Source organism: Psittacula echo, assembly GCF_963264785.1.
Source record: "Psittacula echo genome assembly, chromosome: 4".
Classification (NCBI taxonomy): domain Eukaryota; kingdom Metazoa; phylum Chordata; class Aves; order Psittaciformes; family Psittacidae; genus Psittacula; species Psittacula echo.
The window spans coordinates 43611952-43630901 of NC_137738.1; the positions used below are offsets into that span (position 1 = coordinate 43611952).

Genomic DNA, 18950 nt, shown 5'->3' on the forward strand with positions numbered 1-18950 from the left:
CTTCAGAGGTATCTTTAGTAGATGGTAACTTCAGGTTCCCCATCATGTCACCTTGCTGAGTTTGTCTCACGCATCTGATGGGGTTAGGCATGGGTTTCCCTTACCTTCTTTCAGTCTCTTGTCCAGTCCATCCCAGTTCTTCTGGTTGCAGCCTCACCAGTCTCCTTGTACTAATCCTTTCTCCCCTGATACAGGGACAAAATCCGTGTGCACACATGGGATGCTGCTGGCTACCATGAGAACACAGGAACTCTGTTCTGATGTGTGGCTTTGTTTAAGTAGGGAAGTTGATTTCATGAAAAATACGGCTTTGTGCCTGTAATCCTCCTGCATAGTGCAGTGCTAGATAACCTGATAGGCAAGAGGACAGCCCTGCCTACAATACCTTCTCCAACACAACTTGAGTGGTGAGAGCACAAAATGAACAAGGCAGAAAGTGTATACATGAGAAGAAAAGTCTTTATAATGGAATGCTCTGAGAGTCCATTATATAATATACAAAATCTGTGGTAAAAACTGCAGTTAAAGAAAATGAGGGAACAATTAATGTAATTTCTTAACCTGTAATTGTATTTCTGCATAAAGTGACTACATATTAAATATGTTCTGTTTCTTTGTTTCAGATTGCACAGAAGCTGAGGCAGGCACTCAGCCGCTTTCCTATGATGTAGAGAATAAGAAGTAGTCAACAATAAAGAGCAACTCCGAAGTGCTTTTCTGATTCTGGGGCAATGCTAATAAAAACTTGTTAGCCTTTGCTAACCCACCAAACTCACCAAAAAACCCCATCAACAACAATCAGTTGTAGGAAAAAAAAATAATTGTTTAAAATTTCACTTTATCAGCTGAAATCATAAGATAAGGTTCTCTTACCTTGAATGGTCTCCCATTTGTATCATTATTTAAATAAAAACAGTCAGATAATGCTGTCATTTTTGGGGCTCTAAATTATCAAACTGATATGTTGCTATGGACTTCATGCAGACTTGCGTCTATCAGGTGTTCTTCCAAAAACTCTTAATCAACATCAGATTTACAAATTTGTATCTTTTAAGTGGGAAAGCAGACAAGCTTGAGAGAATTAATACCCATTATATGCAGTTCAGCTCTCTACTGATTCAGTAGCCAGGAGGAATTATATTCATGTATGTTTCTGGTACATGTTCATGATAATCTCCTGAATGAACACTTTGTTCTAAGTTTTGCTTCCCATATGCAGCCATGGCATACTGCTCCTATTATGACTTCTGGTAAATATCTCTCATTCTTCCTTTTCTCTTTTTTTTCCTTCTAACTAAATCTTGTACTTGTGGCACAACACCTCAGAGCTTATGCCAGGCTCTTTTCTTTCTTGCTATGCACTCTGTAAGAAGACAAAGTACAAACAAGAAATGAGCCATTCAGGAAGGTGCGAAAACAGTTTTCCATACCAGCACTTTGACACTCCCCAGTATTATGCCATAAGGCACTGGTGTTCCTCAGTACTGTACAGGAACAGCTTCCCTTTTACCCCTCAGAGTTTAAAGCCCTTTGGCAGAGGGGACACTGCCACATCTAACCCAAACTACTAGATGTCCCCAAATTCCAATTAAGCTCAGGTCTTCATGTAGTAGTATGGTGTGCTATTGGCTTGGGTTAACTTTTTGTTACCTTCTAATGCAAACTAAAAGGTGACAAAAGTACTGAATAACATCATTAGTTATCCTACAAACTCTGCGCTTTGATCATCATCTCTTATCAAGTGGGCCAGTGACCCCTTTCATATGACTGAAGCATCATTTGAGGTGTAGGCTTTTCAAAGCAGAAAGCCACCACCACCCCTGTGCACAGTGGGCACTGACTGCAGTAATTCATTTCATGCCATAAGCAAGCACAAAAGCCAAAATGCAGTTTTTGCTAAAATGTGCCTAGAGAATGAACATTTCAGCAAAAGAAAAAACCAAACCAAGGCATTTTACCAATAAGCCATTCTAAGGGATGGGTGCAGTCTGCTGGTTGAATAGTTGCCTTACTCTGTTTTGCATTGGTGTTACTTTTGTGTGCTAGAAGGAAAATCTGGGCCTGCCTGAATAACCTGAAACCAAACCAGACTAAGCCTAAGTGTAGATGCTTTTCAGTGTCTCCGGTTTTGTTCACATTTTATAAACCTTGTCTTTCTCTCCTCCCAGTTTTAGTTGTTTGCTTCCAAAATTCCATAGCGTTAGTGTTGTTTGATACAGCCATTTAAATATGTACAAATTGTAAAGAATGTGTATAAATGTTTTACACCAAATGTAAGATCTGCTTGCATGTAGAAGCAGCTTCTATAATAAATTGTTACAATATGTACAGTAAATTCTGAAATCACCTTTTCAAGCCAGCATTTTTTTAGCATTTGTATATTCACTTTTTGGTAATGAAATCTTTGTAACAGTCTCTTGATTTGGGAGGGGGAAGGGGGGTCTTTTTACCAATCCTTAAATAGCTCCATATGCACTAAAGCTGAAGGCTCTTTACCTTGAAGGGGTTGTTTTGGAATGTAAGTGTAAGCTGTGCATTCCCAGTGCAGGGAAGCTATGACGGTAGCAACTGTGTCAGAGATGCAGCATTTTGGCATGAAAGAGAAACTGTTAAAAGACTTCTAGTAAAATGAAGTTAAAACTGGTAAATAAATATTTATGTATATCCACCAGACTATTTTTTTTTTTTTTTCCTTTGAAATCATCATGTTGCTTTTTAACAGGATGATGCAGTGTGAGACACATCGTCATAGCTTTTCATCAGCTTATACACACTGGCCAGCTGAGAAAGGAGAAAGCATCCATGAAGCGGGCATCCCAACTGAAGGGTATAATAGTGCTAGTGACTGCAGACCGGCAAAGGCTACGCATATGTTGTAAGCTTTCATTATTCAGGTCAGTCTAGCTCATGGCTGACAGAGCCCTCCTGACTGCAAATAAGTAGTAGAGCACAGTGCTACTGTGTATTCCTGGCTTTGTGTCGGCATGGTGTTGACCCAGAATAGGAATTTGATTGTCTTTGGTATGTTTTTTGAATTAGACATCAATAGTGGCATAGTTAGGTTGAGTGAGTTGGGAGCAACAGAAAATCTTCACCCTAAAGATGCAGTCATGAAACTGCTATAAAAATAACAAGTTGGAGTAAGACTTGAGCAGTGCCCTCCTGAATTCTGTTTGTCATAGCTGAATAATTAATCTCTCTGGAGCATCAAAAAGCTTTAATACTGTTTCCTGGCTTATGCTTTTCTTTGAGGGTGAGCCAAACACTGGCATTATTTCAGTGACTTTTACAAAGTCATCAAGTGCCCTAGCTGTTGGGTTTAACTTTGTATTTTGATGGTTTATTCTGTTACTGGTTTTTGACAATGAAACTGTAGCTATACTAAGGAGAATGCTACCTGTATTTCTTGTCTGTGGTTAATCACGCATGTAATTAGACTGCAACAGCAGGCAGTGGTGTTGTTGCAATGTATGGTACATTTTTGGAAGAGTACTGTCTACTGCAATTAGAAAGAATATTCTTTAATGCTGTAATGAGGCCTAGCTTTGCCTGAGTACTGACATTTTTACATTACTGAGCAATTTCTGGTTTTTATGACAAAGTAGTTGAGAAAGTACTACCATAACATACTTATTCTGTAAATTCTGATTAAATAATATACATCAATTTTACTGCTGCCAAAATTATTCTTGCTTAGTGCAGCAGACTAATTCACACTAACAGCCTGTAAAGAAAGAGATGCATCTCTTGTGCTGTGGTTCAGTTTGAAGTGCTCAAGACACTCTGCCAGTCTGGATTGGCCAGTGTACTCTACATCCTTGTGGCGTGCAGCCACCTGCAGCAAGTAAAGTGCTCACCAGGCAGGCATCCTGTTCGGCTGCTCCTGCCTTCCTTAGGGCTTCACACTGAGACGTGTGAGCATGCACCAGAGGAAGGCAAGTTGAGGGGGAAGTCTTCAGTCACTTGGTTTTTTCCACTGTGCATACTTTCAGTATCTTTCTATAACACTTTTGATCAAAGCAACACTAATAACTGATACAGTAACAAACAACTACAGAACAGGAGAGGTAACCACTTATGAAGAAAAAAAAGCCTTTTCTGTCTAAAGAATCCCCAACAAAAATACCTCATAGAACTAGAAACACATGGACTGGCTGGAGACCAATCCACCCATCCTGTATTTTCCTGTCCATCCATCCATCACTTATACCCATACTTTAAAGGACACCTGATTCACAAATACACATATTCTTGGAATCTTGAAGATTCCACAATGTGTCAGTATAGTATTTTACATTAAATCAGCATGTTACTGCTTGAAAAGCTTTCTTTTGCATCCGTCATGTCTTCTGTAAGTTGTGTGAATATGAAATACTACCTCTACGCTTGAGTTTTCATTAACTAGAACAGTTAACCAACATATCTAATAACGTTTACATAGTAAAAGTCTTTCTTCATGTTGATGTGTATTGCCTTTCTTCCCTGGGTGCATAAAATGAGCCTGTTCTCTCACTTATACCAGTTCTGTCAATATATGCCAGAGTGAGGATTGTACCTCTCACCCTTCCAATAGTCATGCTGCTGGCCCATCAGTTTATGGTATTTATGCACATCACCTTGCTGTATTCCTGCCTGGCTGCATAACTTCCATACAGTGGCCAAATACTGTATGCAGATCTTTGTGCATCTGTCACAACTGAAATACAATTCCCAGCCCCACTTTCAATTTACAATACTTGTTTCTGCTTGTACTTGCAATCCAGAGCTAGTTGGGGTCATGCAGGAGGTTGTGCTTTTAACAAATTTATATTATATTCCAGTTATTTTATAGACTTTTAGTGTCAGTTTTCAACTTGTTTTATGCCTACCTAGTAGTTACCATATTTAGAATACATTCTCTTGAATTTCTTCTGAGATCTGAATGTAAGAAATTTGTCAAATTCTAAAACCCTTCTGTTTGTATCTCTGTACCCCCTGTGTTTAAGTGGGTTAATCTTCCAGTCGAGGATGTTTGACTGTTTGTTCTCAACAAACTGCTGCTTTTTACTGCATTTTTTTCTTGCCTTCCCCCCATGGCCTTTTGAACATCAGTTGTGGCTTTGGGATCTTTGCAGTATCTTTGCTGATGAAAATCAGTATCTACTGCCTTGCTGCTGAACTTTCTGAACTCTAAGTTCTTGTCATCTACAGAGTTAAAAACTGTTTGCTCCCTGATAGACTCGATTAGTTTCTTGGAACCGTCCATGTCAATCTGAAGCCAGCTTTCTCACATTTATTAAACACTTTTCTTCCCTTCTTCTGGCCCATGGCTGTATTCTATTAAAATATATCTTTGTAAGTTGCACATTTTTCTACTGGGGCGAAGCAAGAATGTGTTTCTTATGTACTGTTTTCTGTTAACAGCAGACTTTTGCTACCCTTAGTTTTACTCTTATACCTAGCATCTTTAAAAACTATTCACTTTTTACAATTATTTGCTAATAGCATCCATCAGTTTGAGGTCACTTTTAATTCACTTTGCCTTCCGTTGCAATTAAATCTCAGCAGCTCCAAATCTAAAATTGTTACTCTTCACTGGTATATCTTTATCTTCTGAAATGCCATTCCCCGAACAAACAAATAATTCTATGAACTTCTATTCCAAGAAATAGTTTTCAATTTAAAGAACAAAATAGAGTAGAATTGTAAAGATATGACTAAGTTGCTAGCTCCAAGATGTTTCTTAGAGGTTATCTCAGCAGAATAATGACAAGTGGTAGGTGTATAAAAATAACAAAATATAGAAAGATTGTGGAGGCTTATGTGGTATTTGGACTAGATGATCTCCAGAGGTCCCTTCCAACCCTAATGATTCTGCTTTGGTTTCTTTTGAATTGGATGTTAGTTACATAACTGTAGTTATTAGGCTATTCCCAAAGATACTTGCCAAAAGCAAGGAATAGGGGACAAGTGGTACGTGTGTATGCACATATATAGGGACATGCAGTATTTGTACTAGTTGAGCTGAGCTGGTCCCTGTGGGCTGTCAAGTCTGAGAAGAAGGGCGTCAAACTGAGCAAATGGATCAGCCAGGTAACCAGGCAGGTTCTTTGCCCATCTAATGGAACTCATAAATGGGAAGGGAGGAGTGAGGGATACAGAAGAGAGGATTTGTGGTCAGCCAGCTTAGAGGCTTGGCTGAAGAGCTTGGAAAGGCAGAGAAAGACTGTGATTCTGGAGAGGGAAGAAAGAAAGGAGAAGAAAAACCATAAAAAATAAAAAATAAAGGTTTGCTTTTAGGTTTTGAATTCTTTTTCAGGGTTTCCTGAAAAGATTTGCCCAAAGGCAGAGAAGGGGCAGTGGTTAAGTTAATTTTATTTAGCTGCTGGGTCTCTGCCAGAAATAACTGCACTCTGGAGTCCTTGCATACTTTCAACTATAACGTCTCTTAGGAAAATGCCTCTATGCTGTGCTACCTAGAAAGGGTGAGCTTAAGCTGTTAGGATCAGTAAAAGGTGGTGTGGAGTCAGTGGGTTGTGCAGCCCCACTTGCATGAAAGTGTGACCAACAGAAAGGTTGTGTCTGTAAACATGGTGCTGAGCTTAGAGGAGGAAGAGCACTGCAAAAACCAAAGCAGGTCAAGTGCCCTGGGACTAAAACACAGCTGCCTGGGGGTATCTGGCCAAGGGAGCGTGCTATGATCTGATGATCCAGTGTCTGTGTTTCTTCAGACTTCTTCCTGCCTGTGAGTAATGTCTGCCTTATGCCAGGAAAGGTACCTTTTCCTGTCAAACACCTGTACCAGGATTTGTGACTATTCTCTCTGTCATCTCACTGATAGGGAAAGTGAGGGACAAATGAATTGTCACATGCCAAGAAAGTAGGAGGACTGTGAATGGAACCCAAGTACTAATTCTGAGGAAGTAATTTGATTCTGAAATTCAGCTAAAACTCAAAACTGTAATCCCCAGTGCCTGCCCAGCTTCCTTCTCTTCCCTTGTGCTTTCTCTGCTGCCCCAGCCTCTTCAGCTGATGCCTGACTCCAGAGCTCCTGATAGTTTGCAGTGGTAAGGTTTCTGATACATGGATTTCTTAAAAGCTCCTTGAAATGTTTATGTGAGAATCTCCCCCCCTTTTTTTTAAACCTGCCACTGTAATGCCCAAGGGCATGCTAGAAACACAGACCTTCAGAAGCCCAGAACAAGATAGCACCACTGTTTATCTTATGTTCCTCTATTTATTTTATTATTTTTAATCAAATTCTTTCCAAGCCAGGCACAGCATCTTGTCAAGTTTGATGCATCCAATAATACAATGATTCACCAAATTGAACTACAGCCAAAGATGAAGGTGCCTCAAAAGTGAGGGCCATACGAGGGTGAGGGACAGTTACCTATTTGTTCACAAGTTCCCAACTAGTTGACTATTTGTCATGGTTTAAACCGAGCCACGCAGCTTGTTCACTCCCTCCCTCCCTCCCCTTCATCCCCCCACTCCCGGAGGGATGGGAAGGAGATTCAAAAGAATGTAACTACCATGGGTTGAGATAAGAGCAGTCCAGTAACTAAGGTATAACACAAATCACTACTGCTACCACCAATAATAATAATGATAAAGTAGATAACAAGGGAAGAGAATACATCTCATGACCTGTCGACTGATACCTTGCCCCCACCCAGCAGTGAGCTAGCCCTTCCAGGTAACTCCCAGTTACATCCTGGGCATGACATGCTGTGGTTGGCTACTTTTGGTCAGGTGTCCTGTCTCTGCTTCCTCCTGGCTTCCCCTCCTCCCTGGCGGAGCATGAGGCTCAGAAAGGCCTTGGTCAGACTAAGCATTTGAGCAGTGACTAAAAACATTGGTGTTATCAGTGCTGCTCCCAGGCCAAAAGTCAAAAACACAGAGCTGCACCAGATACTAAGAAGGAGAAAAAATGACTGCTACTGCTGAACCCAGGACACTATTATTTTTAAGCTCAGTAAAGATTTTGTTTAAAAACTCACCAGCTGGAAGTGGAAATTTAAATGTAGCATCTGTCGCAATATGGTAGCAAAATATATGCAATGCTGCTTGCTGTTAGGATGGAGCTGGTGAGCTTGATGCTGCCTCAGAAGGTTCCCATCTGATTACACTCACCAGGACTGCACCGCTCAGGACTTCTTATGCCTGCAAAGAAAGTTGAGAAGTAAGGAAACTCTTCATTTGTCTTCCCTGTTGGAATAGTGACACGTTTCTGGCAGGTTCCAAATTGCACCTACCAAGCTTACAGCAAGGACTCTTTCTGTAGAACACTTCATCCCTCATATGTTTATGCTTACTTGGCAATAGATAAACTTTACCAGGGTAACAACTAGTTACAGTCTATCTGCCGCTTATAAACATAGTCTTAATGATTGCTAGAAAGGAAAAAAACACAAGAAATAAAACCCCAAACAAACAAAACCAAGATGCAAGTGTTTATGAAAATCTTCCAGAATTTAAACCAAATTTGCAGTCAGTAGAAGGTTGCTATCCAAAGACAGCTGTACTGTAAAACAGGTCTGCAGGATGGCTGCAGGAGTTGAGATCTATTTGAATGCGTTGTAAAATCGGCACGAGAAAAGGGCAACTTGCAGGGACTGGAGTGGTTTCAGAGGGGATGGCGGGTACGTCCCTAGAACAAGAGTTGAGTTCAGAAAAGCTGTGTTTGTAGGTGCTGCCTGACACAGCTCCCCTCGGAGTGAGTTGCTAGTTTCATATTGTAATTATCTAGTGCTAGTGTCTAATAAAATGGCTGGTGGCCTTATGTAACTGTAGCTAGCTTCTGGCACAGCTAGTAAACAGCCTTAGAAATCGGCCCCAGAATACCTTAAGAGTTATCTCCTGTGGGACTCCAGCCACCACCAAGTTAAACTCAATAAAGCCAGCACTAGGCAACAGTTCCAGTGAAGACAATCATAAAACAAAATTAATAAGTAACTCTAGTCAACATGCATAAATCTGTCTCTTAAGGCAGCAGATTCCTTAGAAGCAGTAATTTTATAATGCTTTCTCTACAATATGTTGTATCCTGGCCCATTCAGGACTTCTGTTCGTGTATCAGGGCAGCTCTCTGAGCAGAATCTTCTAAGATTAACCTTCAGTTTAGTTACTCTGTCTTCTAAAAGGCATTTTATACTCACAGAGCATCTCTGCTTTTATTCAGGCATGCTACAAACTGTGCATCAGTGTTTCCATGTGGAAAAGATCTGCACCAGTTCTGGACTTTCCACGTAGTTTGCAATAAATCTCCATGGTCAGACAAAGTCTATCTCAAATTTCTGGAAGGAGTAAAGAAAGAATTTCTACCAAAATACGCAGGGAATATTATTTAAGATGCTACTTTGTAAGAGCAGCATTGGAAAGTTGTCATTGCATCCATCTTTTTAAAAGACACAGAAAGCGACTGGTGGGATAACCAAGCAGTAACTCTCCCTATGTGTCGGGAATAATAACAGGCCTAATAACAGAAGCCAGTCATCAGCAGACCAATTAGGCAAAAAGCATCAGGGAATGAAGCAGAGAGAAGGGAGAGGCAGGGACAAAGAAGAGGAAGGGTAATGGGACCATAAAGAAGAGAAAATAAAGTCAGCGGTAAGGGCAGCAAGGAAGGCAATCCCAAGAGCTAATGTGTGTGACAAGTACGGCTGTTACTTTTGGCTTCAGAGGGGAAGAGGTGGCAAACTGAAGCCTCTCCTGCCCTCCAAAATTAGTTTTACAGGGCAGTGTAGTTCTCACACCCAGGAACTGGCTTCCCCCAGATTCACAGCTTTGCTGAGCTTTTCCAGCCACACCCAAGTATAGTCTGTTCACCCCATTCCCTGCTTTACCAAGCTGCTGACATCATTTTGGCCTGCCCAGGTCCCTGGTGCTATCGTGGTATCAGTAATGGTCGTGGATACCGAAAGTGAAGAAACATTCTAGGAATAGAATGCAGGGTACAGGGAAAGACAGTTTCTCACCCTGCCTTCCACACTGATAACTTTGAGGTGTTCCCCTCCACCACCATTAGAAGGTAAAAAAGGATGTTAGCCTGCACACGAGTTTAGTTCTAATCCCTGCAATTTTCAGTCAGCAGGGCCAGTGAATCCTACACTAATCTACTCACCTATGTGGACTAATAATTTCTCCTATGCATGCCATGACCAATCCTCAGGCTAGAAGGGCTAGCAGCTCATAAGGACTACAGACACAATGAAATCTAAACCACCTGGACCCTGGGTTGGGAACTTATTATTCTTAACCTCAAGCTCCCTTAATGGTTTACATGTTAACAGCGGGCACAGCATGAGTTAGAAGTACAGCGTGAGTTAGAGCTACAGGCAATTCTTTTTGTAAGAGCCATGCAAAATCTTGTTTCAGTGAAGCAGAACAGCACACCTAAATAAGTCAGGTTTTCAAAAACCAAATACTAGCAAGTAGAATGAAAGCCTACCTATGTTTACTTGTACATACACACAGTCTGTGGATTTAATTGGTGCACTGAGAACAATTTAACATACCAAGCTGGTGGTTCAAATAATTTCAAACCATGTCATTTTCTCAGTCCTTCTCTTTTCTGGTCTGTTCCTCTCATTCACACACTCTGTACTATTTTGCCAGTTACCCCTTTACAGCAGCACTGACAGAGGTAACACCTCGTTCTACAGTTCTTTCTTTTCAAGAAAAACATATGTTATTCACACTGCATACACCATAAATCACGGGGTTGTGAAATAGCTTGACTCCTTATCCAGTTTGCTCTATTTTACTGGTTTAGTTTTTCTTTACCCTTCTCCAGTTCACGGCTGGTGTTGTGCTGAGGAACTCCATTAACTATCCTGATTCAAACTAGTTCATATTCACTGTCTTTTCAAACTATTTGGTCTAAGTCCTTGTATCAGAAAGCTGCTGAAAAGGAGAGGAACACCTGAGTTTTATCACCCAATGCCATTTCTACAAGTTCACGGTTGTTTTTTGGTTTGGTTAATCCCCAAAACCTCAGTCTTCTGGGGAAACAAATATATTTTCCTTCCTTCATGTGAATGTGTCATTACGCTGCCTCTTGCTCCCCTTGCTCTTTGGTTTGAAACCCCTCCTCAATCTGAAAATTAGTAGACAGGGCTTTCTAAAGCGTGAGGAGACATAATACCACAAACCGTCTCTTTCTAAAATGAAATCAGAGAAACAAGCCTAACTTCAATTTAAAAGGAGTACATATGTTGCACTGGAAACCACTAAAATGGAAAAAATGTTGACTTGTGATAATAGAAATGCAAATCTATGTGTGCAAGACAGTTTGGGTTGTTTTGACAGGATTACTGAATACATTTTTTTTTTTCTGTGTGGGTTAGTACCTGGCATGAAACCAGTGTCCATTATCAAAGGCACTAGATGGAAATCATGTATCTTCAGAAAGATGCAGCAAATAAATCCTGAACCTTACACTTCGGGAATGTTTCCCATAGAACTTATATGAGAACTGGGGTTCAGGATTATAGCGAAGATTTGGGAAACATTAACCTACTTATAACAGGGATATAAGGCAGCTTTTTTCGGTAGTGGTGCTGGTTGCTAGATAGCTATTGTGTTCCACCAGGCTAATGGCACAGATCACTGCTATCACATGCTGTGTTTAAAAACAGAACTGGAATGTTAGGCTACTTTAAGATATCAGCCTCCATAGTTTTTATATGTGCATTTCTCTGAAGGCAGAAAACATGCTCACCTAACTAACAAAATCCTATTATAAAATGCTACAATTATAAGTAGCCAACACTGAAAATTAACATGCTCTATTATCCTTATGAATGTTCAAACAACTCCTAATGCCTGATGCTGAACTCCATAGAAGATATTCTCCCTTGAATGTCTGATCACACTGAAAGCCAACTCTAGTTCAGTAAGTTTTAAATAAATCAACATTAATTAGGTTATGAATTGAACTTGGAAACTCCATTCTCCTTGCTCTCTCTTCCCACACCTTATTTTTAAATGCCTCATTATAAGTCTCATCCACTCCATATGCTCCCTTTTTTTCTCATGCATAGTCTCTATTACCCAATAGGACAAAACAACCGAAGATTCTTATGTTAACAGAATTCATTTACAAATGAATCATAGTAAAAGGGATCAGAAGCTAATGTTTTCCTCAATAAATAAAGTGTACTGCACCATCAAAATTGTGTATATATATATATATATGTATATATATACAACCCTGCTGTGGCTTGACCAACTGCATTTTCTTATCAACTTGATTAATCTAAAAAATACAGGGGTGGTTTTTATTCTTTTAAATTATTCAGCTTTCAGGTTCATCTTCTCTATCATAATCAGCCTTCTGTTGTATACTCGCATTTTCCACTTTTGCATTCATCTGTTTCTGGTTAGCCATAACATCTCAACAGACAATGAAAGTCACAAATTCTGAACAACCAGGAAAACTCTATTCTTCCTTCTTACAATTATTGTGCATCAACAGAACAGTTCAGTTCTTTCTTAAGAATGAAGGTAGGAATGACTTTGTTGCACCAGGCAGTATCTTCCAATACCCCAGCTGTGACAATGGAAGCCACTATGGACTAGAGAAACGCCACAACAGGCAATCTGGAATTGCCTCTTTCTAGAGTTTTCTTTACAGTTGGTTCACAGACAAGAGGAAGGCCTTTTCCACTTCATCAAAACCGTATCCCCTGATATGGGGTAATCATAAACCTCTGCTTTCACTGTTGATGTTCAACACAGGTGTGCACTATTTGTCCAGACAAGTAAAGCCATATGTTCGCTGATAAAAAGTGCCAACATACATGCTGCATCACTCTCTGTGTAGATATTAAGCAGTACACTTTAATTTTGAACTGTCTATTTTATGAAGCATTTTGGTTTTCCTATCAGGAGTTCCAGAAAATGAGGCAAGAAGCAGTGGAAAACTCTGTGGCTTCCTAGCCCTTTGAACATGAGAGAGGAATACCTATAACTAACCATAAGCATGTCAGTCTGGAAGAAAGAATAAAAATTTTATCTGGTCGTCTGGTCATTATTACTGCCTAAATAAACACTGTCTGACTGCTCTTCTGCACATAGTTTGGGGATGAAGGAAGTTAAGCTTTAAAACAGCTGCTGTTACTGAAAATAGTCTTAATAAGAAAAGGCTAGTATCTGTGAATGCAGTCAATCTGCCTGCCTAGCTACATCTCTTTCATTTAGCACACACACAGTTAAAATCTAAGTGGAAGAGAGGTGAGAAATTCCACTGACCTCCCAGCAACACTTCAAACATGTTTTCTCAGCAGCAGCATTTATAAAACAGTTAGCACCCTACCAGAGTATCTCTCAGCTACTCCTGGTACACCTTCAGAGCTTCAATTCACAGCTCAAACTTCTGCCAATCTGGAGCTACAGCCTACAGCTATATAGGCCCTGACAGTCTGAACCTAAAGCCAGTTGGCTTCCAGTCCAGTCACCTTTAGCAGCTGAACCTGCACTATTTATTCACTTGAGAAGTCTCACCCAAGCAGGGAGCTGTGTGATATTTAGGTTACTGATATACTTAAAGTTAGACATATGTTTTAGTGTCCCACTGAAATGGAAGCTCAGGTCTGCTTTATTAACACACCCCTCTTCTTTCCAAATAATTGGTTAAACAGTAATACTGATAGAGAAATATCAGTATTAAAAGTTTCTTTTTCCTGTTGTAAGGATCACAGTCCCCAAGGGCAAGGAATAAGGGAAGTTCATCAAGAAAGGTTGTAAACAGGAGTGGAAGGTTGAAAATTCTGTCACTGGCTTAAGCAAAGAAAATGTCTCTGCATCACTCCTCTTACACTCATGGTAAGGTCAGTCTGAACACACAGAGCATACTGATTTATCACTTGTGCTTCTCATGCTCTTCAGAAGTAGTTGTAAGGAAATGGTATTGACTTTGTACAGTGACCTAGCTCAGAGTATATCAGACTATTTCTGTAACAAAGTACCAGATGTCTTCTGCAGACAAAGTTTTTCACACAGTCAAGACAAGCATAACCAACTAGAATAGAAAGCTCTTTTCTCAATTTCACTGAGACATTAAGAGGTGACATTAAAAACCCACAGCTACTTTCAGAGCAACATTTTGAGCACTTTATCCTATAAATGTTGCAAGTACTTCTCTGTGGCAAATTCAGCTTTAAATAAAAGTTATCGTAATATTAACTAGAAAATGTGAAAACAATTAGAAGTTTTGTGTATTAGCAGCAGTGACTAGTTGTTTTGAATGTCATGTCCAGGAAAAGCAGTGCTGAGGTATTTCCCCTATTTCTTCTTTACTTACTGAAGTCACAAGTTTCTCATAAGAGGCAAAAACCAAACTGTTTTCAATGACCTTGTGGGCACACACATTTCCTGAGGAATTTGTGACCACTGAGGCCATGTGCACATGGCCAGAAATCCCCAGGAAATGCCATCATAAGTAATCTTTTATATTTAATCTCAGAGCTTTAAAAAAATTACCCCTGTTTGCAATAGCATAATACTGGACACAAGCAGGTATGTTTTGTTTGTTTCTATGGTGTATCACCAAAGCTTTTTGTACAAGATCCCCAGATTGCAGAGATCACTCAATAGCACAGAAAGACAAGTAATACTACAGGGACATTCACCCATTCTATGCCCCCAAGTCAAGGATATGGGGTTCACACAGGTCTCCCAGACAGGTAGCCATCTAAGCCAAATACACCCTACTCTTCCCAGTTCTGCTACACTCTGCTTTGTAACACCCCTGTTGTTACACTTCTGATGGTCTCCAGGCAAACATACAATGCCACCTGATAAAATCAGCATGCAGGACTCTTCTTCACTAAGGCAGTTATGCAGACCCTGCAAACATCCACTACCATGAAGACCTAGGAGTAGGAGCCATTACACTGCATAGCATTCTTCAAGAGGTAAAAAACGGGCTGGGGAGGGGAAGGGATAGGAAATGTGGACCAAACTGAATAGTGACTTGGAAAAAGATAGGATTGTTCAGAAAGTACACTGAGGTAATTTCTACAGCTGAGGCAACAGCTGAATTTCTGATAGTAGCAAAAGAACTGTGCTTAAAAAACTATATAAAAATAGTGTGGACATTATCTTCAACACAGTTTATGCCACAGGTGAGTTAACAGGAACTAAACTTTATTTAGTAGCTGAAGGCTATATCCTCCTACCATGAAGGCTGGCCTTCAAATGTATCAGTGCTGCAATTTTGTTTGAACATATTTCACATAGTTCTGCAGTCAGCAAACATGAGATAATAAGGATTCCTCCCCTTCTGAGAGGAAGAGAGAAGTATCTCACCACCACCACCACTCCCTCCTCTAAAGACAGGAGCTGGTAAAGTAGTTTGAAGGAGAAATGGAAAGCAAAGCAGCACTACTGCTTACAAGACTTCCTATCTCCAAAATACTCCCACTATTACGGAGTAGTAGAGATAGCCCACAGACCTATTGCTTTTCTCAGCTGAAGATAGCAGATCACCTCCCACTATTTAGCTCTGGGAACATTCAAAAAGCAATGCAAAATATCTGTGACTGCTCAGACGTAGAAAGAGTGATAAAGAACCAAAGATGGGAGTGTGAAGAGAGGCAAAGGAACTAATATGATGAAAATATCAAGGCAGAAGATTAAAGGAAAAATCCACTGAGAAAGGAGCATAGAATGAAAAAATGCAGAGGATTTATGAGGGTGTATGGTCTGGGTGAATACAGATGCTGTGGAAGAGAATGAATTCACCTGGCGACTATGGGATCTAATCAGTTTCCATGATGCTCACATACAAATGCTCCAGAGCAAGACAGCTCAACTCCAAATGTCAACTAAAAGATGATCTATCAATCTCAGCATTTTTCCTTAAAAATAGACTTGAATGCATTAAATCATAGTCAGTTTGGTCAGATGAAAGGATCTCAAGTGCCATAAAATGAGTCAAGGGAAATCTCTGCACGTTCTCCTGATAGATGGAGCAAAGTCCTTATCTGTGCTCTCGCTCTGGATGTCATTCTGTGTGGAGAAGTTTTGTAAAGTGTATGGCTTTATTCACCATTCATCTTCACCATTTTCAGATAGTTGCTTTCTCAGTCTTGTGTTTCTAAGGTAACAGACCTGTGACAAAAAGACTGATTAACTGACTTACTGCTTTTTCAGTTATCACAACATCACACCTTTAAAAATGGATCTTCCTGCACTGTGGATGTTTTGCAGCCAGAGCCCTCTGAAAACACACTGCTAAAGGTTTCCAGTTTTCCACCTTGAACTTCTCACATTGATTTGAGGTGCTGAAAAAATACTATCCCAGGTGCACCAGTGCTTTCTCTAGCATTTTGCCCAACAAATCTGACAGTCAGTTTTTTATTAACAATCCTAAATTGTGCGTTCTTGGAATTTGCAGTGAAAAGCACTAATGGAAAAAGGCTACTAAAGCGTGGGCAATAGGGAGTGACAAACCAGTGTCCTCCAAGTGATAATTTATTCTTCTGATGGAGTTCAAAGAGGACTATAAAGAATCATTCCTCAAAGGCAAAGACACACAAAAAAGTGGTGGGTTTTATTATTATCATTTTAAGATACATGAGTGCATGATGCAGGACAGCTTTTAAAAATCATATATACAACTGTATTAAGCAGCTCAGACTGTTTAAGAGATACTTCTGTAGTTTCATCTCACATAAGCACTTTTCTCTAAGGAAAGAGGTCATGATGAAAGGTGACGAAGATAGATGCAAATGGATTCTTGGTGTACCATTTCCATTGGATAGCTGTAAGAAAGGCATCTCTTTGTTTAAAATCAAGAATGGTTAATGCACACTCTTTCTTATATCCTCTAAAACCCCCAAACTTTGAGCTGTGAGCTCCCTCGCTTTTTTTCATCCTGGTCAGTTAATTTCTACTGCTTCTGGGTCATTTCTTTTACATTACCCAGCATTCTTTATCTCACCCTACATGCTGTATTAATGAATAGGATCAGGGGAAACATAAAAAGCCCAGTGCAAACACCAATCCCACTTTTCCTACTAAATTTTTCAGAATGCTACCTGTTTTAAGAAGACACCATAAACATAACTAAAATTAATTTCTAGTTTCAAATTACTACTAGTTATAAAAAAACCTGAGGTTTGTGACAGGAAGACAGTACCTGCTTTTCAGTTTGTTTCCATCAAGTTCAATGAGAGCAGGGATTTATATTCCAGCTGGTAGAGCACAGCCATGACTGATGTTCTCCATGTTTATGTCAGAGAGTAATGACAGACGGTAGTTTGGGTGTTTTGAATTTTGCAGTTTTCTCAACATATAATTGTAAAGTATAATTCTACCATATTAACAAATTAGGATTGTGCTTGATTTACTTGTATATAAACAGGACTGCACTTTCTGCTGAAAATATAGCCAGTTTTCTCTAGTCTGAACACATTTTGCTCAGTCAGCGGATGAACAGCGTGGCTTGAATGAGAAGCCTCTCAATTTTCATTTTAAATCTTTAACAGATACTGCAATTAAGCCTTATTTAAAGACTAGTCTGAATAAAGCCTAGCGTTCCTCTTGCTCCTCGACCTTCCTTGATTCTAACAAAGAGAGCTGGGTAGCACAGAGGAGGTATTTCCAGAGACAAATGCTCCTGCTGGTGCTAGCACCGTTGTCAGCGAATGATCTTTGGGTTAATGTACAGACAATGTAGTTTTGCTGGGCAGATGAATGGAATTGGGCTATGACGATGGAAAGCACTGGAACAGGCTGCCCAGCGAAGCGGTTGAGTCACCATGCCTGGAGGTACTTAAAAGACACGCAGATGTGGCGCTTAGGGACACGGTTTAGTGGTGGACTTGGCAGTGCTGGGTTATGGTTCGACTTTACTTCCGCGGCGGCGGGAATCACTCAACCGCCGCCCTCCCGGGCAGCCGCTCCCCACAGGATGCGGGGAGGAGCGCAGCCTCTCCCGGGGTAAAGCCGAGCAGCAGCCGCCTCACCCTGACACGCGGCCGAAGAAAGCCATTTCGGGGACTCCAGACGTTTCACTGGTCTCTGAACCCCTTCGCCGCACTGCCGGGAGCTCGGCAGTGAGCTTCACCTCAGCGGCCGCGGGCCACACAGGGTGGGGAGCGCCGGCTTCGGGCCGAGTCGGCCAGTCCCCACAGCGCCCCGCCGAGTCGCTGCTCTTCCCCTCCCCTCCCCCTCGCCGCGGGCAGGGCAGGCGGTGGCGCCCCGCCGGCGGCTCGTACCTGTCCCGGAGGAGGAGGAGCTGCAGCCGTGGAGCGAGAGGGACAAAGTTAACTCTGGAAAGTTTTCAGGGGAGAGTGGGTGGGAAGAGAAAGCCGGAGAGGAGGCAGCAGCGGCCGGGCCACAGGAGACGAGGAGAAACGGCCACCGTGAACTCCCTGCTGTCGTCCCGGCTGAGCGCAGGCACTTGGAGCCTGCTGAGGTGGCCGGCTCCCGGCAAGGGGGCACGGCCGTCCGTGTTGCCCGCCTCCCTGGGTGTCCTCGCCGCCGGGTAAAGCAGGCTGGCCGGGAGCTGGAGACCCCGCGCTTGAAGGAGCTCCTGTGGGGGCGAGGGGCTGCTGGCGGCCCCCCGAGAGCCGAGATCCGAGCGCTTGAGGAGACGGAGGCTCCTTCGCTACCCGCTTTAGGGGTCGCATCTCTTTTCCACCGGCACCCCTAGCACTTTCCTCATTACGACCGGCGGCTCCCATGGCTCTGAGCAAAGGGCTGCGGCTGCTCTGGAAGCAGGAGCCAGGGCCGAGCGCTCTGCTGGAGTCGCGCACCCGCCAGGACTGCCTATTGCTGGAGGCCGGCACCGTGGCGGCGCTCAGTAAGTGCCCCGGGCCGGGCTTCACTTCCTGCGCGGTGCGTGGCGGGGAGGTCGGGCCGTGGGTAGTCGACTGGTGGCGGTGGGTACGCGGCTGGTGCCTGCGGAGGGGTGTTGGGGTGCTGGCAGCGGCCGGTGCCCAGAGGACTTGATACGC

General features: G+C 41.8%; 2 protein-coding genes across 3 annotated transcripts in view; both read left to right on the forward strand.

Moving 5' to 3' along the window:
* The window catches only part of SNX9 (sorting nexin 9), a 60537-nt gene extending 59605 nt beyond the window's left edge, over window positions 1-932 (forward strand). For both annotated transcript variants that reach the window (XM_080617075.1, XM_080617076.1), the window contains exon 18: window positions 624-932. In XM_080617075.1, coding sequence (XP_080473201.1) covers window positions 624-671 — 48 coding nt within the window. In that variant the 3' untranslated portion in view covers window positions 672-932. The remainder of the gene's footprint in view (window positions 1-623) is intronic.
* Window positions 933-18675: 17743 nt separating this feature from the next.
* The window catches only part of SYNJ2 (synaptojanin 2), a gene marked incomplete at both ends in the record, with an annotated part of 65714 nt that continues 65439 nt past the window's right edge, over window positions 18676-18950 (forward strand). The window contains one exon of the mRNA XM_080616562.1: window positions 18676-18796. Within this exon, the coding sequence (XP_080472688.1) occupies window positions 18676-18796 (121 nt within the window). The remainder of the gene's footprint in view (window positions 18797-18950) is intronic.